This window comes from Dipodomys spectabilis, unplaced genomic scaffold (assembly GCF_019054845.1).
Source record: "Dipodomys spectabilis isolate Male_0828 unplaced genomic scaffold, ASM1905484v1 ptg000066l, whole genome shotgun sequence".
Taxonomy (NCBI): Eukaryota; Metazoa; Chordata; class Mammalia; order Rodentia; family Heteromyidae; genus Dipodomys; species Dipodomys spectabilis.
In genome coordinates, this window is record NW_024870743.1 from 5,451,192 (window position 1) to 5,476,815 (window position 25,624).

Genomic DNA, 25,624 nt, shown 5'->3' on the forward strand with positions numbered 1-25,624 from the left:
GACTCCACATTCCCTCACACTAACGGTGAAATGATCCTCACAGATAACTTTCGCTGTGGCCTGAGCACCCATGCCCAGCGTGTAGACCCTGCTCACAGTCAAGTACCAGTGCATTAGAAAGAACCTACTGATTACCAAAGAAAACTTCTAGAAAACCATCCGCTGGTACACTGTATCAGATACTGAGAGCCTCCTGCCTACTTATCTGCCCTCAATCAGAAGGAACAAAATGCTAAGGGCTGTATGTCCCTTAAATACTCACATCAGAGACCGGCCCTGGCTAAATTCTCCTTTGTGCTTTCCCACGAATAAAAAGGACAAAGCCCAAGAGCCATGAATCTGGCCTTAAGATGGCACCCACCCCATTGGACTGACACTCATCTTAAGATGACACCAGCTTTGAAAGAAGAGTAATCATCTGGTGAGGGCATTCTGGGACTACTTCACAGGAAAGTATGACACTGCTTACATCTTCATTCATCTATTTTATTTTATAAAAAGCAGGCATAAAATACAATTACATTACTACAAAGAGGAAACAAAATTTTAAAAAATCAAGGGTGTATGATTTTTGTTCAGGGGAACAGCTGATCAAATATGATTATCTAAACCATGCAGCTCATAACTTAATACAATTCCAAACAAAAGTCCTATGGGGGGGGAGAGGGAGGCCCCTGGGCCTGACACCCAGCACTGTCACACAGCGCTCTTCAAAGTGCTCTTCAGCCAGCCGCGGCTCCTCCATCCTCCAGCCCGGGCAGCTGAAAGCTTGCCAGCCGGGTGAGGGGTGAGTTCAGTAGCGGTGTCCACAGGGGTGGAGAAACTCAAACGACTGGCTGGCCCTAAGCCGAGCGGAGCGCGTGACTTAAAGCATAGTTAATGTAAGGTGAATGCAGTGTCTGAGTTTCTCTGATTTACCCTCAATCCTGAAAGAAAAGTTAACGACAGCAGCATAACTTCTTAAGTTGTGATTTGGCAAACTCGAGCATCTCTTGCTTAGGATCTACCACTGAGCTGAGGAGAGTAGCCTTGGGCCCGGTCTGTGTGACCCTGCACAGGTCAGTACAGGTCAGTTCCAAAAGCACAAACCTGTTTCCATTGGTTAGCTGGACAATTTTAAGCTTTCAGATATATTTTACTTAATCTTGCTTCTAGACAGCATTTAAAAAATTAATACTTATAAAAATGTATCACACCTTAATTTTCAACAGTAATTACCGGCATTAGTTCTAACTTCTGTCTTGTTACCCCACAAAACAAAAGTAGCAAATACAACCAAGAAAATCCCAGTATTCATTAACTCAGTTCCCAACTGGAGGTATTTACGGTTCTAGGAGAAGCCAGGCATTCAGAAATAAGCAACCTTTGGTCTCCTATTTGACTTGGACATTTGGGGTCTCAAGGTGAACGAAACTGGCACAAGGGAGAGTGATGCTATTGGGTGAGTGTTGGGAGGAATACGTGGACAGCTACCCGCATGCACGCACACACGCCGTGCAGAGGCCGTGAGGGGAAGGGCCAGTTGAGCTCAGGAGTGTCTACTCAGCACATTTCCCTTGGTTGGAAGAACCACCCCATGAATCCTGACATGAGGCCACACTGTGGGAACTATCTCCACGGGAGATCTCTCCACCTCTCGGGACCGTCGCCTGCTGAGCACTGCCTGTCGGTTTTCGTGCACAGGTCCACGTCCGGCACGACTCTCCTCTTTCTTCCGCACACACACATATATGTACAACAAAATTTATACTTTTGCCTTCTGTACTCAAATACTTCAGTTATTCATGTGTAAACTTGACATTATTTCACCTTAATAAAGTTTATTAAAAATATATATATTTATATATACTCTCCAATTCAGAATAGGCTAGAACCTCCCATAATGTAACAAAATCTTTATATAAAATATTAATTCAGTCTCCTTTTAAACAACTCTGATGAATGGAAATACTTCTATATATATTCTATATATATATATATATTTTTTTTTTAGTCTAGGAAGGAAGGGGGATGGAAAGGGAAAGAGGAGAGGAAAGAAAGAGGAAGGTAGGAAAAGTTATGCCCAAACCAGAGCTGCAGAGCATTCCTGCTGCACAGGAAGTGCTTCACATCTAGTATTAGTATAGGCAGCATGAAAGATGCAGATTAACTTAAAAAAAAAATCACAATTCAGCTTCAGTATATCAGTAGGCCAAGGCTGAGCTTTAATTTCCAAAATAGTATCTTTAATGAGGATCAAACTCTTTAAACATCTCTACACTGACCCTAGAAGGAAGTGATTAAAAAAAAAAGTCTACTTCCTTCACTGAGATACTGGATATTTCAATATCATACCCAACTGTGGTGTATATATATATATGAGACTGGTAAAAGAGTACATAATTTTTAAAAAAACGAAACTTGATGTGTACCAGTGCTGCATATTGTCATGGTACAAAATGTATTTATCTGGGATGAGAAATAAATCATCTTAATAGCCTTTTAAAAACAAAAAATCAAATTAAGTGCCTCTGAGGCTGCTTCTTCCAAGTTACCAGTTTTCTTAACCCAACACTGGAATATTGCCATAAGGTTATGTTTCAAGATCACATTTAAATATTTAAAATATATCTACATATATCTTAGTTTTCCTCATATTTAAGACAATTTCTGAATCATGAGTGTGAAAACGTAGAAATAGTCACAAACGTATTTACCAGAAACAAAGCCACACCTAGGTTAGCCAGCAAATTCCAAGCAAAGCCTGCTGTAGTCACAGACTAACACTGATGTCTGGAAAGGGGATGGGTGTACAAAAGTATCATATAGCCTCCATTTCTACCCATTATTGTTTCTATGACCAACACATTTAAAAAAAAAAGTCTTGTTATACAACCAAGAGCCTGATGTGATGTAACTATTGTGTGTAAAAAATAGTGCACTATTTTTTGTCCACAAAGCAAGTTTGTATCTACGAGCTGGTAAATACTTGTTCCTTCCTCCCCTACCCCCCCATAAATACAGAAAAGGATCAAGACTTTGAAAAAAATTAAATTAAGGCATTCAAAATGGGCGAAGTTGCCTATCATGGAGCACTAGGAAACTGATATAAACTTCAAGCTTTTTGTTGCAGTAATTGCTTCGACATGAACATGCAGCTCCTATCAGATACATGTGGATGAGGACAAACTCCAGGATTATGGCTTTGTACAAGTGCATAGTTGCAACTGAAGAAATGATATCTGATTAATGCATATAAAAATAAAATGGTAAGTTAAAAAAAAACCCTCTTACAGTATTACAGTACTATGTGTTTGTGTGTGCGTAAGTGTGTTTCACACACGCACATATATATACATATACATACATACACATTACAAATAACACAATATCATGGTCACTCTTTCTACGATGCAGTCTGTCACTGTAGTGGACTCCACTCCCAGATTCTTCTGGGTAAATGTGCTGGTGAAATCTTGGTTGAAGCTGAAAGATGATTTCTGTAACTCTTGTGTTTGGCGGTGTAGTGTGAATGACTGCCAGGAGAGCTGAATGCAGCGAGCTAGAAGATCTGTGTCTACCCTTACTCTACTCACCAATCACTGCTGGTCAAAGGAGTAAGCCAATCTGTCCATGATTTTTAATTTACATTATAGGAAAAAGGGAACATATATATGTATGTGTGTTATCAGTCTCTCAGTAAAATATAGCTTTTAATAAATTTTGGGACATTATATTTGAGTCTTGTTTTAACTGGAAGAATGTGATCACCTTGATGACTGCTTTCACAGAAGACAGTTAGCTGGAAAGAAAGAAAAATAAAGTTAGCTGACATGATGAAATAATTTAAAAGACAGTTAAAATTCTCTAAAAACGCATTCACTCGGTTTATTTGCTACCTTCTAAATTCTCATACCTCTACTTCTAAATCATGCATAAACATTAATTAATTCTGCTTTTCTGACTTTTAGGCACATGCAATTATATTCTTTCTCAATGCAACAGTGGGGCTTTGGAAGTTCAAATCTGGCTACAAACATTATGCATACGCTGTAATGCAGTTAAGAAGCTACTGGAGTTGAACAATGTGCCACAGAACAACCTATCTGAATGGGAGCTTGGTCTGAGGTTAACTACTAGCAGCCTCATGGAACGGAAAAGGCAGTGGACTCATGGGCCAGGTTCAGCGTAGCTGTCTGACGCTAAGCCATATTTCTCTCATCTACAAAACAGGAAGAAACAAGTTGTTTTAAAAAAAGAAAAGCTACCCAGTAAAACCTGAATATAAACATAATATTACATAATTTATGTTCTGCAATATGCTTCTTGGAACTGATATCACTGCTTATAAATCTATTGTTTAAAAGGTTTAAAGTCATGAGGCTCAACTGTTATTCAATCTCCTTTGTTATTAAGCAAACGATTTTACATGTTCTAAAACCACAGAAGTTTCCACAGCATATCACCAGCATTCTTCAGCAAAAGTAACATTAGATTCTTGCAAATAATCCATAGCAACACAAGAAAGCCAAATCAGATAATGCTATTCATAGCACTTATCAAACTTGAAAGTTTGTGCGGTCTCAATTCTTGCAAGCTAGAAGTAAGGCAGGAATGAGAAAGGGATAGAGGGAGAAAGGAAACCCATGCTATGTTCACAAACCAGTACAGTTGCAGGAACTTGAAAACACTGTAAAATTTACTTTTACCAATATAGCTTCTTTGGAATGAATAGAAGGTACCAGAATTAGCTTCTTTTGCTATTTTAACACTTTTTTCATTCCTAAGGTTTAAAAATGAATTCCAACTACACTGAAAATTTATAGTCTATATATAAAGAATCTGAACATAGCATTTCACTTTTATATTTGACCTGGAAATTTTAGTTAGAAACATTTCTAAAAACTTTTAAAATATATACTGTTAAAAAACAACTACAAAAGTTCAAAAATAATCAAAGCCCAAGTACAAACCACATGCACTACTTGGAAGTACTAAAATCACTCAGTTTCCACTGTTGATTTACCCCATGTCTTCAGAAATCAAAAACATCGTCATCATCATCACCACCATCAACATCATCAAATGACCAATCCCAGTCTTTAAATGCCAAATCAAGCAATCTGCAACAGGAGTTTTTGCAAGTTTACACTCTAACACTCTTTATAAACCACAGTTTAATGCCATGCCTAGAAATCAAACTTTGAAGGTATGAAGGTTCTGTAGGCATTTTAACATTCCCTGTATCAGTAATGTGATAAGAAGAAAGATGGGAGCATCTAGGAAACATTTTTTCTTTATATGAAAGTGTATACAGTCACACTGGCCAGGTACACTTTTCAGAATACCAGAGAACTGAAGACAAGGACAATATTGGGGTTAAAAAAACACAATGAGCTTTCTCCTCACATCCCAACTGCCCAGAGAAAGATGTAATCACCTAAATCCTCAAGGAGCTATTGTCATAATGTTCTTTTCATAGTACCTGGATAATCAGCTCATGGACCAAACCCAAGAAGGGAGAATAGGAGAAGAGTCAATTACAGCAAGACCTCCTGCCCAGTGAGTCAACAGCTATGCTTAATATAGGAAAACTAGGCACAAAGGAACAGCTATATATATGAAAGCAGCCCTGGCAACTTATCCTGGCTACATAAATCACACTCTGTGTTGGGTACTTGGGTTTCTTTTCATTCCGATAAGCCATACTGTAACGTAGTGCAGCAATGACCTTTATGAGAACTAGAAGCAACCTTTCTTTGTGTATAGCTTAGATGTTGGTGAATCAGACTTTGTCAAGGAACTCATCTGGTCCCAGAAGTTCCACCTCGCCACGTCAGTGGCTCTGTGCAGTGCGTATTCCTAGACTTCAGCCTGGGTTCTCCATATGATTGGACAGAAGTATTTGCATTTTTTTTTTTACTTATGTTTTTTAACAGTACTAGGTGTGAACTCAGGTTGGAGCCTTGCTCTTACTGGAGGAGTAAAGGGAAGAGTTGGGAAGAGGAAGGGGTAATTGGTACGAGTGAGTTGCTGGCTAATTTATCCTAAATAAACCTCTAACTATTTTCAGAACGTAATGAACACCTGAGAGACTGAGATTAGTAGGCTTTCTGGGAGACTTTAGTATCTCCTAGCTTTCAAAAATCTTTGAATGTATATTAGTGTCATCATCTTACAAGTCCATTCATGGATAGGCTGGGAAGATGGCTTAGTGGTAGAGTGCTTGCCTAGCATTCAGCAAGTCTTGGCTTCGATTCCTCGTACCACATAAGCAGAAAAAGCCAGAAGTGGCGCTGTGGCTCAAGTGGTAGAGCACTAGCCATGAGCAAAAGAAGCTCAGGGACAGCGCCCAGGCCCAGAGTTCACACCCCAGGGCTGGCAAAAAAAAAAAAAAAAAAAAAAAGTCCATTCACAGGGTTACCACTGTAACCCACAAGACTTCTCTTAAAACCTCTCCTTTTATTCACTCACCTAATTCTGGTTATTCCAACCTAGAAAATCTTTATGAATATAGATCTCCCCGCCCCTTAACTTTAAGTGTCATTACTCAGTTCAGGTGTTCATGAAGTCTGAACATACAATCCCTCACTGAAAGATCTGCCTGTGAACAAACTGTAGCTGGTCCTTCTCAGCCAGGCTCCCACCTTCCCCTCTAGTCATCCTCTCCAACCTCAGCACCACAATGAATACAAACACTGGAGCTAGTGCTGTTCCATGTGACATCCTGCCTGAATCTGTCTTCTCCCTTATTTCTGATTCTCCATGCTTGATGATGTCTTAGGCAGAATTCTCCTCTTTTTTTTTCCTTTCCCCTTCAATACTGTGTTCATAACGCTATCATAAACAACAGTTTACAGAGTACTATGTCTCTTCTACTAATGGATCAATATATCCCTTCAAGCCATGACACTGCCAAAAAAATGCATCAAAATAGGTGCATCTGAGTCCTACTAGCAGCCAAACATGAGGGTGTCCATTTCTGTCTTGCCATTACTAATTTTCATTGCTGTCAGTTTCATTTATATTATATGTTATAGTTTCATTTTTTGCATAATAATCAGGGCAATTGCCTTTTTATGTTTAAGAGCTATTTCAATGGCAATGCCTGTATGGGCCTCACTAATTTTGTATTTGCATGATGTAATATTCTTTCTCTAACAGTTTACAAAAGAAGTGTCTCTTTTACCCTTAGTGCTAGAGACTGAAAGCACGATCTTTTACAGGTTAGGCAAGAACTCTACCATAGAATTATATCCCCGATCCATAAAAAGCTTTTATATACAAAGATACTACCCATACCCACTGCATCTTTCTCATAAGATACAATGGTTGTATACTGCAGATACATGGTGCTTTCAATTTTCAGGGCTATAATTCTGGGTAGTCTGACTTCAATAGTGCTCCCACCCTGACTCCTGGCCGCCCCTTTTGTTTACTGGGCTTCAACTCATGGCCTTGCACTCTTCACTTGGCTTTCTCATTCAAGGCTGGTACTTAATCACTTGAGCGACACTTCCAGTCTGGTATGTTTCTGGTTAATTGGAGAAAGAAATCTCACAGATCTGCCCGCCTCCTCTGGCCTGAGCCTGGATGTTCATTCAGATTAAGCTTCTTGAGTAGCTAGGATTATAGACTTAAGCAACCACTAGAGCCCTGCTTATGTTCTTTGCAAATTTCCTCCAATCCAAGGAGGAAATTATTTTCTTCTTCACTTATTTTTTTCTTCATTTCTGACTTGTAACGCTTTAAGTTCTATATAACTTTATTATTTTCCCCTCATAGTGTGTTAACCTTCTATAATTTAGAAATGGAGAATAGAATTAAAAGCAATTCTGATGGTTTATTGGAATTAAGAGTCTCAAAAAAGCCAGGTGCTGGTGGCTCAAGCTTGCAATCCTACCTACTCCGGAGGCTGAGATCTGAGGATCGCAGTTCAAAGCCAGCCTGGGCAAGAAAGTCCATGGGACTCCAGTTAACTAACAGGAAACCAGAAGTGGTGCTGTGGCTCAAGTGGTAGAATGCTAATCTTGAGTGAAAAAGCACAGGAACAGAGCCCAGGCCCTGAGTTCAAGCCCCACGAGAGAGAGAGAGAGAGAGAGAGAGAGAGAGAGAGAGAGAGAGAGAGAGAGAGAGAGAAGAGTGTATAGATGCCCTTTAGCCACATGAGCATTTTGTAAATTGTAGTAAAAAAAAATAAAGACCTCTCTAAGCTGTTTTCATCAAAAGTTAGCATTTCACTGACAAATGTTCTACTTTTTCAGCATACTATCTAAACTTTAATTCCAATTCAGCAAGGTAACAGTAGGGAGAAATGGAAAAAAAAGAATTTCCTGCTCCTACATAGGAAATGAGGGTTAAACACTCCCTTAAGTTGTGGGCTCTCAAAGTAACTGTCTGGAGCCCAGACTCATGGCTCTGCTGCTCCCTACTATGTGTGTGGCTGGGGTTTCTGTGCCTTAGTTTTCTCAGAGCAGTTCTGAGGACAAGTATATAATAAAGCTAACACTCTCCAAAAAGGGTCCAGCAGATAATAACTCAAAAATGTTAGCTGGGTGCTGGTGCCTAGCTACTCAGAAGTCTAAGATCTGTACATCAAGGTTCAAAGCCAGTAGACACAGGAAAAGTCTGTGGGATTTATCCCCAATAAACCACCAAGAAGCCAGAAATGGAGCTGTGGTTCAATTGGTAGAGCATTAGCCTCAAGGACAAGAACTTAAGGATAGTACCCAGGCCCCAAGTTGAAGCCTCAGTATTGGCTCAATAATACATAATAATAACATGTAAAAATGGCAATAAAAAATTATTTGAAGAGCAGGACCAGAAGAAAAAAAAAAAGACAAAATCACAAGTAAATGTGCTCTTTGAACACATCATGAAAACAGAACGTTACAGCACTGAAAGATGACTTGGTCTGAAAAAACTAACTCAATGTGTCACGACATAGTAAAACCATTAACTTATATCAAAAGGACTAATGTGCATGTGTGTATGTAAATATATGTATATGTGTATGTACGGAATATATGTATTATAAGATACACTATATGTATTACATGTTTATTTGGTCTTTTTGAGACAAAGTCTTACTATGCAGTCCAGCTGGCTTTGAACTCTCGATCCTTCTGCCTCAGCTTCCCAAGTACTGGGATTACCCTTTTGGACCCTTAATCAAAAACAGTTAACGGGCTGGGAAGGCGGCTTGGTGGTAGAGTGCTTGCCTAGCATGCATGAGGCCTTGAGTTCAATTCCTCTGTACCACATAAACAAAAAACAAAATTAATAAAATTAAAAAGAAAAAAATAACACTGAAAATTATTGTTTTTTAAAGTTGAAAGAAAATTTAACAGAAGAATGTTTGTAAACACTGTGGAAACTGATGTTTTTGCTACTACATTTGGAAGCACTCATTACAAAGTGCTATGGTTGAATGTGTCCCTCAAGTTTCCACGCTGGGAACCTAACCCCATGTCCAAAGCCAGTGGCATTAGCAAGGTGGGCCCTGTGGTAGGTGGCCGTGGATTCACACAGGCCCCGGAAGGGAGGCAGTTACAAGAGCATGCGCTCTGGCATGCTGAACATCAGTGAGGCCTTCTGCCCTGCTCTGAGGCAGCGTGAGGCCCTCACGGGAGGCTGGGCTTGTGCTCTTGGGCTTCCCAGCCTCCAGAGGTTCTGGAAGCTTGCGCTCCCCAGCCCTCTCTTCTTGCTAACCTCCTGTCTGTGGTACTATCAGTTATAGAAGACTTAAAAATATCCAAAAAGCTTTTATGCATTGTTGTATAACGGAAACTTAGTTTTCAGCTGTTTTATACAAGGCATCAAAATGGCCTTCAGGGTCTGTGAATTCTTATAGCTTTTTAAAAGAATTACTTACTTAATTACTACCATGTAATCACTATTTTATAATATTTAGTTTTATCATACCTCACTTAAAATAGTCAACATTTTCATTGCTGAAACACCAATTCTACCTTTGTCATCCTAAATTATCTCCTTGAGATATTAATTTCAAGATACTGTGGTTAGAGAAAGATTTCTGACAATACAGCCAATGCACATCATTATTCATATACTGAAGGTCCTGTGTTAGGGAAAAAAGGATATGCGGAATTAGACACCTGATCTAAATATATGCTTTTTACTTTAAGCTAACCTCTAATCCCTCAAGTTCGAAGAATAATAATGACTGTAAAAGCTGTAGCCGCTTCAGCCAATAGCTACTTAATTAAATGGCTCTATCAGAGTGTTTCTGGGCATAATGATCATTCTGACCCTCCTCCATATTCCTAACTCTACCTCTATCCTAAGGAATGCCCGCTTACTGTTAACATTTGTATTTTAAAACTGTCTGTTGATCTTTAAGCTACAAACCCAGATATTATTTTAAACTTATAGATATAATTTAATTCTCCCTCCCAAGCCCCTTACCATAAAACATCTGCACTATGTATTAGGTGAGTGCATTTACCAGACAGCTGAAGGGCTTCATGCAGTGATGATGCTTCTCAAAGCACTGCAGTAGTCCATTTTTACTAAAGCTGAAGATCATGACTGCATGCAAAATGCCACACAAACCAACCTTTCCCTAAGTTTTAGCTGAATTTGATGCCCTTGGGCGATTTATAAAATACGTCTTTCATCCAAATTAGATATGCAGTCTGAATTTAAGGTATTTGTTATACCATGGTTCTTTATAGTACCAAGCAAAGCAAAACTGCAACTAGGAAAGTTTATAGTTTAGACCGAAAAGCTGAAGTGAAGGAAGAACTTTAATTTTTACCATATTTTGTATTTATTACCTTGGTTTGTTTGGAGCAAGCTGTCGACTTGGCCGTCTGATAGACTGATTCTGTTGTATCTTCATTGAAGTTCTAGGAGATGACCGTGCAAAAGGGTCTGGAGCTGGGGGCTTTTTAGGTATTTTTTTCACCAACCGACTAACCCACTTCTGCTGTTCTTCCGTAGAATTTGCTAATAACAATAGATTCTTTGCCGTTGATATATCATAATACACTGTAAAGAAATTTTGAATAAGTTAATGCGCTTAACACGACCTGAACACAGGTATTAATGATCAAGTACTTTCCTGCTTACCTTTACATGGTGCTATAATCTCCTCCTTTTTGTCCATGTGGTCTTTATGACACTTAATGTGGCAGCGACGGCACTCTAAAGCAGGAGGGGGCTTAAACATGTGCCACAGTGGCTTCATACAAGCCTCACAGTTGGTTGGGAAATGATAAAGAGTAGGAATAAATTCATGTCCTTTGTGGCAAATATAGTTAGATTTTTCTCCCACTGGCTCCACTGGAAATTCTTGTTCCTTCTTACTTTCTCCTTCATTGGCATACAGAATCTATCAATACCAAAAAGATCAAAGTTATTTTTGTGTAGTGACAGTAAATAAAATAACGTTAGCTTAAATTGCCCAGTAAGAAGAAAATGCATTTGAAGATCAATCCTAAACTAGTTTGCCTAGTCATGAGCTGGTGTGAGCTGAGGGTATGTTCAGTGGAAGACTGCTTACCTAGAGTGCACAAGGTCCCAAGTGTGACCCCCAAAAGAGTTCAAGGGAGAAACATCATCATATAGTCCTTTTGCTTCACATTTCAAAGAAATAAATACTACTGGGTGATGGTACTCAGGAGGCTGAGATCTGAGAATCCCAGTTTGAAGTCAGCCAGGACTGGAAGACACTCTTATCATCTTATTAACCTCCAAAAAGCTGGAAGTAGAGCTGTGGCTCAGGCAGAAGAGTGCTAGCTTGAAGCAAAAATACTCAGGAACATGTTCATGCCCAGGCCTTAAGTTCAAGCCCTGGGACAGGCATACACACACAAAAAGATTCCAGCCAATGCTATCTCATTATTCTCTCTATAATACCTTTGTTTTAGCATAACTATTGTAAAAACAGGCCAGCAAAAGTTGAAACTCTTCATAAAGTGTTTTTCCTCCTCTAGAAAGGGACTGTTCAAAATAATCACCTGGAGAAGGGGGGGGGGGGGGGCGGCGGGGGGAGGGGATGTTAGTGGTAGACTGAGTACTGGCGGTTTAATTCCCAAAGGTCCTTGAACCCCAACAACAACAAAAACAACAAAAAGTAATAATCTAGAGAAATAGGGCAATTACATGAATTGATGCTTTATACCTTTTTATTTAAGGAGAAAAGATTTATTATGGCTCATAGTATCAGAGGTTTCAATCTATTGTGGTGAGGAAGACATGACAGACAAGCTAGGGATAATGTGTTGGCTAGGGAAAGAAGGAGGGAGGGAGCAAGAGGGAGGGGAGAGAGGAGGAAGGGGAGAGAAGAACAAGGACTCACCTCCAGCTGAAACCTATACATACTTCCTCCAGCTGAAACCCAACCTTTCCTGAACCTCCCAAACCAACAGCAAACAGTGTAAATAATTAAGAAATGACCCCCCCTCCCGACTCATGTGCTCAATTCTAAGTACCCAGTTGGTAGAACTATTTTGTGAGGTTCTAAAAAACCTTTGGAGAGTTTTACACAAAACTTGATGATAGACGATTGCTGGTGGCTCACGCCTGTAATCCTAGCTACTCAGGAGGCTGAGATCCGAGGATCACAGTTCAAAGCCAGCCCGGGCAGGGAAGTCTATGAGGCTCTTATCTCCAATAAACCACCAGAAAACTGAAAGTGGTGCTCTGGCTCAAGTGGTAGAGTGCCTGCCTTGGGCTGAAGAGCTGAGGGACAGCGCCCAGGACCAAAGTTCAAGCCCCACAACCGACAAACAAAACAAAACAAAAACAACAACTTGATGACAGATAGATGCACAGCTTCATTTTAAAAGATGTGTGTGGAAAGCCAGGTACCAGTGACTCACACCTATTATAATCCTAGCTATCTGGGAGGCTGAGATTTGAGGATCACAGTTCGAAGCCAGCTCGGGCAGGAAAGTCTGTAAGATTCATTTCCAATTAAGCACCAAAAAGAATGCCAGAAGTAAAAAGGCAATTTGAACAGAGCTAATGGGAAAGGAATGGGATTGTGCTACAACACTTGACAACATCCAAGGATGAAAAATCAGAAGGGAACAATGTTTACCTGGAAGATCCTCGGGATTTCCTTAGCATCTGCTCTATATACATCTGTCTGCGTAACTGGTCGGACGTGAAATAGCTTGCTATATTAATAAAAGAACAAAATATTACCCAAGGATCATAAGTACTTGAGTTAATATTATATTTATATTGGAAGTATATACGGAATACTTTGGCCCATGTTAGAAGCTCCTATAATATCTTGAGTTAATTCAAACATGACTTTAAGATTGTCACATATTTCCAATAAGTCACATTTTCTAATTAGTATCCGAAAATAGTAGATTAAAGACCCAGGAGATGAAGATGTTTTGGGTACTGACTGTACATCCCTAACTTCCATCACAGATCATAGGATGTATTACTGTACAACAGGTTCTAGACTGTGATTTCTTTATAACCAACAACACACTGACAAACTAGACAGAAAAGATCAGCTCCTCTCTTATCAGAATTTTAAAAAGACAAGAAAAGGTAAGAGTCTAAATATTCTAGTAAAAGCACTTACTCTATATCTAAAACCATGTAAGGATTAGATTGCTCTTTATCTTGTTCACTGTCATAGAAAAGAATCTTCTTACTGCTTACAATCACATACTGTTAAAAAGATGGAAGGAAAGAATCAAACATTGAATACTTATTATATATCATATCTACTGATTTTCTTTCACAAGAAACCCATGTTAACAGTAAATATTTAGGTTAAGTAACTAAAAAGAACTAGTACAGCTATAGAAGTCTTCTGTAAGGTAATATTTGTATGTTGATCCACTTTTTGTTTGTGGGTATTTTAAATAAATAGGAGAAGGAAAATGAAATCAAATGTATTTTGGACTGATTTAGCTTCTGGAGAAAATAAATAGTATCCTTATAAGAAATGTACACAGTAACATCAAAAGCACCATTGTCAACAGCCTTTATGTACTTCACTCTAAAATACATTTCATTATTAACAACACATAAAAATACAGATTTTTTTCACATAGTAAAATTATATCCTTCCAAATCATAGAATAAGGCTTGTTTATATATCTAAAATTGTAGGCACGTATTTCCTAAAACTCCAAAAAGTGAAATAGCTGGAGTTAAACCACAAGTAAAAAGAAAAAGGGAAAGAGATAAGAGAAAATGGGAAAGAAAGAGAGGGAAAAAAAAAAGAGAGAACCATATTTTAAAAGACCAATTACCTTTTTAACCCATCCAAATTTCTTAGTGTTGTTTCGCACAGGTAAAGACAGCCATCCTTCTAATCTTGATTCTATAAACCAGCATAGATAAGAAAATAAATATAATCATTCTCCTCAGACAATGAAGAATAAAATCTTAATAAAGAATTCACAAAACCAATCAAGCACACTCTTCATCATTTATCACCATCTGTTCTCTAAGACACAACAGTAATAAAGCAGGATCAGCAGAAGCACGGTATACAATGCAAAACAAAATCCAGGTATAACCACACTGGAAATAAATTAAGCTGTATTATAAAGTTAAATGTCCTATTGGATAAATTCATGCACTGACCAAAGAAAACTTACAAAGTAACAACAGAAAAGGTGCAGAGTAACAACAAAACTTCTATTCTCACTAGTTTATCTGCTGTGGAAGCCTTTACTTTTTCTGCTTACAGATATAATGCAAAGTTTTAAGAAGAAGATACTATTGTGTTTAGAGAATATGGAATTTCAGAATGGCTATGCTCCAATGATATAAAAAATGGTATAAATTAATGCTCAAACCTGTTTAACAATCAACAATATAACCAAAATGTTTCTGAACTCCAATATACCAAAATCTGCAGAACTCTAGTTTTGTAAAGGAAAGTATCTAAGTCTTTAGACTGTTTTACTATATTTGATTAGTATCTTTTAATGAAATAAGTAGAATGGCATTTTGAGAGGTTATTCCACTAATAAAAGTGGTTATTAATTATTCAACATCTATTTATGCTAACTATATTAAAACTTTACATAAATTTTCTACAACCCTCACAATGTGAATTACATGCCTAATTTAGGGAGGAAACTGAAGTTGGAAGAAATTTCATATAGAGTTGTCTTTCTAACTTAAAAAGAAACCCTTGAATTTCTTCATTTCAACTGCAAAGTCTGTTCAGGCTAAGACTCAGGCTGAATTGTTTCATGTCCTTGTTTGAGGTCTAGTATATCATGTGCAACTGGTAAGTACTCAATGAAATGTAATCATATTCTCTGAAGTAGTCTACATGGTTTTTTCCTGTACTGTTAGGAAAATTCAAAAGAATGTCCTATTTAAAAATGGATGACACTGTGCCACCCAAGTGTTTCCTACCAACTGTGAGGTCCTGGGTCCAATCCCCAGTACTGCCAAAACACACACACACGAAAGAAAGAAAGAAAGGAAAGGAAAGGAAAGGGAAGGAAGGAAGGAAGGAAGGAAGGAAAGAAGGAAGGAAGGAAGGAAGGAAGGAAGGAAAAGGAGGAGGAAGGAGGAGGAGGAAGAAGGAAGGAAGGAAGGAAGGAAGGAAGGAAGGAAGGAAGGAAGGAAGGAAGGAAGGAAGGAAGGAAGGAAGGAAGGAAGGAAGGAAGGAAGGAAAGAAGGAAGGAAGGAAGGAAGGAAGGAAGGAAGGAAGGAAGAAGGGAGGGAAAGGGGGAGGGAAGGAGAGAGGGAGGATTAAAAAACATACATTTGTAAGTGATATGATGTATTATTCCATTTCTTTGAAGTTGGCAAAATCAATGGCCTATCTTTTTTTTTTTTTGGTCAGTCCTGGGCATGAACTCATGGCCTGGACACTGTCCCTGAGCTTCTTTTGCTCAAGGCTAGCACTCTACCCGTTGAGCCACAACACCACTTCCAGCTTCATGCATGCTAGGCAAACACTCTACCACTAAACCACATTCCCAGCCCATGGCCTATCAATTATAATAGCAGTGCCATAAGAAAACTTTTTTTTTTTGTATAGCAATATATTTCTAATGAGTTAAAAATAGTCAATCTACATCAACATGTCAGGGTTAGTAAATATTAGTTATTGTTAAAAAAATTCAGAAGGACTAAAATTACAGGCAGTGGGGAAAACTCCAAAGACAAAGAGTTTTTGAGGATATCACCTGTACCATTAGGTTCCGGAGAAATGGGTAAGTAAGACAAAGATTCTTCTTCTGAGTCAGAGTCAGAGTCAGAGTGAAGGAGCATGTGAGAACTGGAAGGCTTAGTGGCAATATTGAGAGAAGTAGAGGAACGCCGGTAGGTGAATGACATGGATTCCATAGTGTGTGATTGAGTAATATGAACTTAACACCCAACATACAAGGAAGTAAGATGCAGAAAGAAGAGAAAATAAAACAAAAGCTTAAAAAGAAAGTGACTATATAACATACAATGAGTTAAGTATCTAAATATGGAGCTTGTTTGCGTTATTAATGTAAAATACTGTCAAAAAAATCAATGCATAACAAGTCTAAAATATTACTTGAAGAACCCACTCCAAAAAGTAGGTTTTTCTTTAAAGAAATGACATTTTTGCCTCAAAAGCAGTCGAGTGCAAAACTTAAGACAATCAGCCGATATCCATTTAAGAGAAATGTAGGGACTGAAAGAATCTGTACCTGGAAACCCATCATCAGCATCTGCATCTCCTGGGCCACTGCCAGTACTGGAGCTGTCCAAGTGCAAGGCCTGGAGCTGGGAGCGCAGCTGCTCAATGTCACTGTCCTTAGAGTCCAGCGTCATCTGCAGTTCAATTCGAATCTGGCTCTCTTCAGCTATTTGCTACAAAAAATTAAATCAAATTAACTGGATGAGATTTGTCTCATCTTGTTTCAGTAATTAAAAGAAATGTCCTGATACCAAATACCCACAAACATGAAAATAGTTCTATTTCTTCAATTATAAAAATACAAATACAAAATAATTTTAAAAAGTTTGGGTCCCCAAAGAATTCTTACAGCCTGCATTTCATTCAGTTCTTTCTGATACTTGATCATCTGTTGGGTCAGTTTTTCACGTTCAGATTTAAGCTCCATATGTAGCTTTCTATTCTCCTTCTCTTTTCTTCGTACATCTGTGTCACTGCCACGCTTGACAGGTTCTTTTCGATTCATGATTTCAGCCAATTTATTCACAGCCTTAAAAATGTAAACATAAGTAAAGTATAAGTAACATGATTATGCTGATGGTTTCTCAGTAACTCACTAACTACAGGTTACAGAACCACGAATAATCTCCTTCCTATATACAAGGCTACAAAGAAAACTTTCCACATTATTTTAAAAAACTTCCTTCTCCATTCCGTAACTCTTAGTTTTTCATTTTCATCATTTCTCTAATTGTGAAAAGGGGCCACACGCTGCCAGTCAGCAAACCCTGCTCCGATGTGTAGTGCTAGAGTAAGACGGGAGAGGAGAGCGCATCTGGGCTGGCCACTCGCTGACAGTCAGCAAACCCTGCTCCGATGTGTAGTGCTAGAGTAAGACGGGAGAGGAGAGCGCATCTGGGCTGGGCACCGTACCTGCGTCTTGAGCGTCCTCTCTGTCAGCAGCTGCTTCTCAAACTGCGCTTTAATGGCTGCGGCACTGATCTCCTCATCTTTCAGTCGTGACAGTTCTGAAACAAATGCAAAACACAAACATCACACTGACACTACAGCAAGTAACAGGAATAGCGAAGTGAAAAATAAACTTGTCTTTGTTAATACATACGTTCTTGAGCATCTTTCAATTTGTTGTTTAATTCTTCTTTCTCATTTGCAAGATTAGCAACATCACTAGTTAGTGTCCTATTCGTTTCTTCAAGCTAAGAAATGAAAGTGAAGAAAATATCTCAACTTACCAAAATAAAGTCATAAAACAGTAAAGGAAACAAAATCCTAGCATGTTGGCAAGTCTCATTTTCTAAGTCTGCCCTCTCCTTTCCTACCCCTGTGCTCCCTTACCCACTCTGCCTCTCATGAAACATCTGCTCACCATAACACACTGCACATGTACCCCAGGGAAACTAAAAACTTGCCCTTCTCTAACAAATCCTTAGCAGTTTTCTTAAAGAATGAAAAAACTACTTAGTGAATTAATAGAAGGAGCCACAAAGCCCTTCAGTCTACTACATGTAATAAATTTGAAAATTGTAGAATTTATTTCAGGACATTAGTTTAAAACGGAAGATAAAAATTATACAAAGAGGTCAGGCACCGGTGGCCCATGCCTGGAATCCTAGCTACTCAGGAGGCTGAAATCTGATGATCACTATTCAAAGACAACTCGGGCAAGAAAGTCCAGGAGAGTCTTATTTCTGATTCAGCATAAGAAAAACCAGAAGCTGTGGCTCAAAGTAGTAGAGTGCTAGCCTTAAGCAAAAAAGCTCAGGTACAGCAGACCAGGACCTGAGTTTAAACCCCATGACCAAAAACAAAAGAAAAACCCACATACTAAATCTATGTAAATCTATGTCCCTTCCCAGTACATGAAGTGGTTTGTATACTGTCACTTCCACCACATATTAAGTTCTTGCCAGCAGATGAATCTTTGGCTATTATTAATTTCCACTGAGAAGAATCAGATTACCCTGTTCTAACACCTCTAGCATTTCAATAGGTCAGCATAATTGATAGCATAAACCCAACTATTTGGTATTTTATTTTTCTTTGGGAAATTAATGGCTGTTTGGATTAAAAATCTGGTAGTCAGCACAAGTTTTCATTCAGATTCATGACAATATTTTAGTGATTCTAGTGATTCTATCTATATATGTGGGTTGTTTTTTTTTTTTTTTTTGTCAGTCGTGGGGCCTGAACTCTGGGCCTGGGCACTGTCCCTCAGCTCTTTAGCTCAAGGCTAGTGCTCTACCACTTGAGCCACAGTGCCACCTCTAGCTTTTTCTTTTTTGGGTCTGGTCATGGGGCCTGAACTCTGGGCCTGGGTGCTGTCTCTCAGCTCTTCAGCTCAAGGCTAGCACTCTACCACTTGAGCCATAGCGCCACTTCCGGCTTTTTTCTTTTTGCTTATGTGGTGCTAAGGAATCGAACCCAGGGCCTCATGCATGCAAGGCAAGTGCTCTGCCACTGAGCCACCTTCCCAGCCCCAGTGATTCTATATATGATACAGCAATTCAATTAAAATCCAAAAAGTACCAAGAATTTTACTTACAGATGCAATAGTAGCATCTTTTTCAGTAAGTTCTTGTTTATGTCTAGCCATCATCTCTTTGATCTCTAGTTCCTTCATGATTTTTTCCTTTTCCAAATCAGAATACTGTTCTTCAGCAATTGAACGAGCCAGCTGCTCAGAATCTGCTTTGGTTAATGTTATCTCCAGCTGGGCAGCCAAGGAGTCCCTGTATTTTAGAAAGACAACTTTAAAACATTAAAAAGAATTCTTTTTTTGTGATGAAGATTGAACATGCATGCTAAACTCACACTCTGTCACTGAGTAAATCTCCAGTCTCGTTAGAGATAAACCATTTTCATACACAGTTTTTGCTATGAGTAAGTTTTTGTCAGAAGAATGATGGAAGGAATAACATTAATCAAGATGCACTGTACTTTACATCTAAACTCATTTGTTGAATTGAAACCCCTTTGTATACCTTCTTATAAATAATTTTAAAAAATTCTTTGAGCTCAAAACAAGTAAGAATTTTTGTCTTCTTGACTTCATCAGTTCATTGATACTTCATAACTAGCAGCACTGTTCTAGAGGCATGTGTCTATGAAGACAAGACAGGGGTCTTTTCCTTACCTTTCATCCTGTAATTCCTGTTTCTTCTGCTGTAACTCTTTACACAGTTTAGTCTTTTCTTCACTTTCCTCCTTAAGTTCTCTAACTTGTGTTTTATAGAGTGTCTAAAAAGGAAAATACAACAGGAATGTGTATCAGTGTAATAAAGAACATTATTTATACATTTAAAACTTACCCAGATTAAAAAAAAAAAGGAAAACTTACCCAGATAAAAATGGAATGTGCCCAAATATTTTATTTTATTTTATTTTTTTGGGTCCGGTCATGGGGCCTGAACTCTGGGCCTGGGCGCTGTCCCTCAGCTCTTCAGCTCAAGGCTAGCACTCTACCACTTGAGCCACAGTGCCACTTCCGGCTTTTTTCTTTTTGCTTATGTGGTGCTGAGGAATCGAACCCAGGGCCTCAGGCTTGCAAGGCAAGCGCTCTACCACTGAGCCACCTTCCCAGCCCCTGCCCAAATATTTCAATGTTGAATAATGTTGGACTCCTTGCCAAATTAATAGGTTAGTGGGCTTTCTTATTTTCTAGTCATCCACTGATAAACTAATGAAAGTTCAACTAGCAGTTTGCAGTGTAACTTAGTAGTAGAGTACAAGCTTAGCATGCATGGAGCCCTAGATTTAGACCCTAGCACACCCTATTCCCTAATATAAAAGCATGATTTAGACTGTATATTATAGTAATATTTCTTTTTAAAAAAACAGCACCAGGGCTGGGAAGGTGGCTCAGTGGTAGAGCGCTTGCCTTGCATGCATGAGGCCCTGGGTTCGATTCCTCAGCACCACATACACAAAAAGAAAAAAGCCAGAAGTGGCACTGTGGCTCAAAGTGATAGAGCGCTTGCCTTGAGCTGAAGAGCTGAGGGACAGTGCCCAGGCCCCATGACCGGACCCAAAAAAAACCCAAAAAAACAAAAAACCCCCAAAACAGCACCAGTTGATAGAAAGATAATTATTAGCAAAAAGAATTTTGCTGACTTAAATGAATGAAAAGGAGGTGATAATATCTACTTGATTTTTATTTTTATTTTTTTTCCAATTAGATTTTATTTTTTTTACATTGAATATCAAGCAACTTTATTAGGTTAATATGTTTATTTCTCAAAAACACTCCATAAGATGAAAATTTTACTTCTTTTAACAAATAAAGAAAATATTGTTTAGAAAGAGTGATCTAATTTCCCTCAGGGTCAGACTGCTCCTGCATGATACAATGTGGATTGAGATTCAACTGTAAGTCTGAAATGAGTATCTTTGTTCTATCACAGATTCGTAACATTGTCGTAAGTCACCTACTGTACTTCCTGACTTTTTCACAGCATTTCTTCCTACATGTTCTTCATTCTTAACTTTATATACACAAAACCTGTATGCTTTCATATTCCTTTAATCACCTGTTACCTTCTTTCTCCGCTTCAGTACCCACTGACTGGGTTGCTCCTATTTTTAACTCCATGACATTTCTACTTCATCTTTAAAAACTGATCTCAAAGAGGTATATTAAAATGACAATTTTATTTCTTTCTATTATGAAAACATTATTCCTCAAAAGCAATGCTTTTTTTGGTCCGGTTGTGGGGCCTGAACTCTGGGCCTGGGCGCTGTCCCTCAGCTCTTCAGCTCAAGGCTAGTGCCCTACCACTTGAGCCACAGCGCCACTTCCGGCTTTTTTTTTTCTTTTTGCTTATGTGGTGCTGAGGAATCGAACCCAGGGCCTCATGCATGCAAAGCAAGCGCTCTACCACTGAGCCAACTTTCCAGCCCCTACATTTTATTTTTTTTTGGGTCTAGTCGTGGGACCTGAACTCTGGGCCTGGGCGCTATCCCTCAGCTCTTCAGCTCAAGGCTAGAGCTCTACCACTTGAGCCACAGCGCCACTTCTGGCTTTTTTCTTTTTGCTTATGTGGTGCTGAGGAATCGAACCTAGGGCCTCATGCATGCAAGGCAAGCGCTCAACCACTGAGACACCTTCCCAGCCCAAAAGCAATGCTTTTAAACTAACTTTGAAGGCATGGTACAGTGTGTGTTGAGAATTATGTTTTTAGAGATGATAATTTTTGTTCTGAGATGGTACCTTGTAACATTGCCTAGGCTGGTCTCAAACTTGTAGGCTCAAGTGATTCTTCCACCTTTGACTATAATACAGGCACTTTGTAGTATAATACAGGCATTTTACCACTTAAGCCATGCTTCCAGCCTACACAGTACTTTTATTATGAGTTATATGATACAACATGTCCCATACAAAACATTCTAGTGTTTACTATAACAATCTATTTAAAGACAATCATCCTTTTAGTTGTACAGAAAGAATTTTAAAAAATTCTACAAATATAGCAATTTCCAAATTAATGTGTCTGAAACTTACTGAGAAATACTGCTCTGCTTCAAGCTGATCCTGGAGCTCTTTCATTTGCCCATCTGCATCCTGGCGCTCTCTATGAAGACAATGAATCAAGTAAGTGTTGTGAGCAGTCACTGTAGTAAAACAGTTTGGGGAACACTTGTGGTCTTTTCAAAAAAATCTGTGAGGACAAATCATTCTCATGCTGATATAAAGTGAATCTCTGCTTTTTAAAACTCTCACTCCTGCCAGGCACCAGTGGCTCATGCCTGTAATCCTAGCTACTCAGGAGCCTCAGATCTGAAGATCACGGTTCAAAGCCAGTCTGGGCAGGAAAGTCAGTGAGACTCTTTTCCCCAGTAAACCACCAGAAAACCAGAAGTGGCACTGTGGCTCAAGTGGTAGAGTGCTTGCTTTGAGCTGAAGAGCTCAGGGATAGCACCTAGGCCCAGAGTTCAAGCCCCATGACAAGGAAAAAAACAAAACAAAACAAAACAAAAAACCAAACAAACAAAAACTGTCACTCCTAGCCAGAAGCCAGTAGCTCATACCTGTAAAATCCTAGCTACTCATGAGGCTGAAATCTGAGAATCATAGTTGAAGCCAACTAGCAGGAAAGTCTATGCTCTTCTTATTTCCAATTAACTACCAAAAACCACCACCCCAAATAAACAACAACAACAACAAAAGTGGAGCTCTGGCTCAAGTGGTAGAGTACCAACCTGTATCAAAAGAAGCTCAGGGACAGCACTCAGACCAAATTCAAACCCCAGAAACAGGACAAAAATAAGAAAGACAAAAAAAGAAAACCTGACACTCCTTCACTATTGCATATGGACTTTTTCTTAGACTCTCTGACATATGTAATGAATAAGCTAATAAAATGTGTGCTTGTCATTTATAAGATTATTTCTTTGTTGCTTTGTATGCCCCTCCCTCACGGTATAACCCCTGCTTTCACTGTATTTGATGTCAGTATAATTTGTGGAGGGGAAGGGGGAAAAACAACTAGTTTAAATAGAGATACAGGTAGACCCATTACAACAATGAGATGTACAAGTTGTTATGTCGAAAACAAACTTTACAACTTTGGTGCGAGGGGTGGGGGGGAGGACGAGAAGGGGAAACAAAGGAGGAGGCTACAATGCTTGATAAGAAATGTACTCATTCGACAAGATCCAACACCCCTTTATGATGAAGGTTTTGGAAAAATTAGGAATCCATGGAACATTCCTCAATACAATAAAGGCTGTATATGACAAACCTACAGCCAGCATTATACTTAATGGTGAAAAACTAAAGCCATTTCCTCTTAACTCAGGAACAAGACAAGGATGTCCACTCTCTCCACGTCTCTTCAATCTAGTATTAGAATGCCTAGCTACAGCAATAAGACAAGATGCAGACATAAAGGGGATCCAAATAGGGAAAGAAGAAATAAAACTCTCTCTCTTTGCAGACGACATGATCTTGTTTTTAAAGAATCCCATAGACTCCACTCCCAAATTACTCAAGCTGATTCAAAACTTTGGCAAAGTAGCAGGGTATAAAATTAACGCCCAAATATCAATGGCCTTTCTGTATGCCAACAATGAGAAAAGTGTGGCTGAAATTAGGAAAGCAACTCCATTTGTAATAGCCCCACAAAAAATAAAATACCTAGGAATTAACTTAACTAAAGAAGTGAAGGACCTCTATGATGAAAACTTTAAAATCTTGAAAAAGGAAATCAACACAGAACTTAAAAAATGGCAAAACCTCCCATGCTCCTGGATTGGAAAGATTAACATCGTGAAAATGGCAATACTTCCAAAGGCTATCTACAAATTCAACGCAATACCTATCAAAATTCCAACCTCATTCTTCAAGGAAATAGAAGAAGCAATCCAAAAATTCATATGGAACAATAAAAGACCCCGAATAGCAAAAACGCTCTTCAATGGAAAGAACACTGCTGGAGGAATATCAATACCAAATTTCAAACTCTACTATAAAGCCATAGTAATCAAAACAGCTTGGTATTGGCATAAGAACAGACCTCAGGACCAATGGAATAGAATTGAAAACCCAGAAATGAACCTACAGACCTATAGCCATCTAATCTTCGATAAGGGAGCTAAAACAATAGAATGGAAGAAAGACAGCCTCTTCAGTAAATGGTGCTGGCAAAATTGGTTAACTACTTGTAGAAAACTAAAGCTAGATCCTTATATATCACCCTGCACCAGAATCAACTCCAAATGGATCGAAGACCTTGAACTCAAAGCAGACACTCTGAAAACATTACAGGATGGAATAGGAGAAACCCTAGGTCTCCTTGGCTCAGGCCGAAATTTTCTGAATAGAGACCCAGAAACACAACAAATCAAAGAAAGGTTGGACAAATGGGATTGCATAAAGTTGCAGAGCTTCTGCATGGCAAAGGACATAGCTAGCAAGATCAATAAAAAGCCCACAGATTGGGAGAAGATCTTTACTAGCCATACAACGGACAAGGGTCTCATATCTAAAATATACTTGGAACTCAAAAAATTAAATCACCCAACAACAAATCCTCAAAGAAACAACTGCCCAATAAACAAGTGGGCGAAAGACTTAAAGAGAAACTTCTCTGAAGAAGAAAGAAGGATGGCCAATAGACACATGAAGAAATGCTCAACCTCCCTAGCCATAAAAGAAATGCAAATCAAAACAACATTGAGATACCACCTCACTCCAGTTAGAATGGCAAAAATCAAGAACTCTAACAACAACAGATGCTGGAGGGGATGTGGACAGAAGGGAACCTTACTTCATTGTTGGTGGGAATGTAAACTTGTTCAACCACTTTGGAAAGCAGTATGGAGGTTCCTCAAAAGACTCCACATAGAACTCCCCTATGACCCAGCAATCCCACTTTTGGGCATTTACCCAAATGTTTACAAACAAGACCACACTAAAGCTACCAGCACAACTATGTTTATTGCAGCATCATTTACCATAGCTAAGATCTGGAACCAACCCAGATGGCCCCTCAGTAGATGAATGGATCAAGAAAATGTGGTATATATACACAATGGAATTCTATGCCTCCATCAGAAAGAATGACATTGCCCCATTTGTTAGGAAATGGAAAGACTTGGAAAAAATTATATTAAGCGAAGTAAGCCAGGCCCAAAGAAACATAGGTCCCATGGTTTCCCTTATTTGCAATATCTAGTATATGTATGAGTCAAGCGGAAAAGGTCAGATAATGTGATGTTAGGAAAATGAACCCTTAGATATGTATTTTAATGTTTTTTTCTTTCATGCATGTGTTTCTAACGCATTTATAAGATTATTTCTTTGTTGCTTTGTATGTCCCTCCCCCACAGTATAACCCCCGCTTTCACTATATTTGATGTCAGTATAACTTGTGGAGGAGATGGGGAAAAACAAGTCGTTTAAGGATACAGGTTGACCTGTTGCAACAATGAGAAGTACAAGTTGTCATGTCGAAAACGAGCTTTACAACGTCGGTGCGGGAGGGGGGGGGGGGGGCGGGG

General features: G+C 38.9%; 1 protein-coding gene across 1 annotated transcript in view; it reads right to left on the bottom strand.

The window, feature by feature from the left end:
* Positions 1-472: 472 nt before the first annotated feature.
* Positions 473-25,624, bottom strand: part of Rock2 (Rho associated coiled-coil containing protein kinase 2) — a 133,814-nt gene continuing 108,662 nt past the window's right edge. The window contains exons 21-33 of the mRNA XM_042680730.1: positions 22,125-22,194; positions 19,758-19,861; positions 19,167-19,353; positions 17,727-17,820; positions 17,537-17,631; positions 16,974-17,153; positions 16,635-16,797; positions 14,232-14,302; positions 13,553-13,641; positions 13,049-13,127; positions 11,074-11,335; positions 10,779-10,992; positions 473-3,781 (exon numbers count right to left, since the gene is read on the bottom strand). Of these exons, the coding sequence (XP_042536664.1) occupies positions 3,778-3,781; positions 10,779-10,992; positions 11,074-11,335; positions 13,049-13,127; positions 13,553-13,641; positions 14,232-14,302; positions 16,635-16,797; positions 16,974-17,153; positions 17,537-17,631; positions 17,727-17,820; positions 19,167-19,353; positions 19,758-19,861; positions 22,125-22,194 (1,612 nt within the window). The 3' untranslated portion in view covers positions 473-3,777. The remainder of the gene's footprint in view (positions 3,782-10,778; positions 10,993-11,073; positions 11,336-13,048; positions 13,128-13,552; positions 13,642-14,231; positions 14,303-16,634; positions 16,798-16,973; positions 17,154-17,536; positions 17,632-17,726; positions 17,821-19,166; positions 19,354-19,757; positions 19,862-22,124; positions 22,195-25,624) is intronic.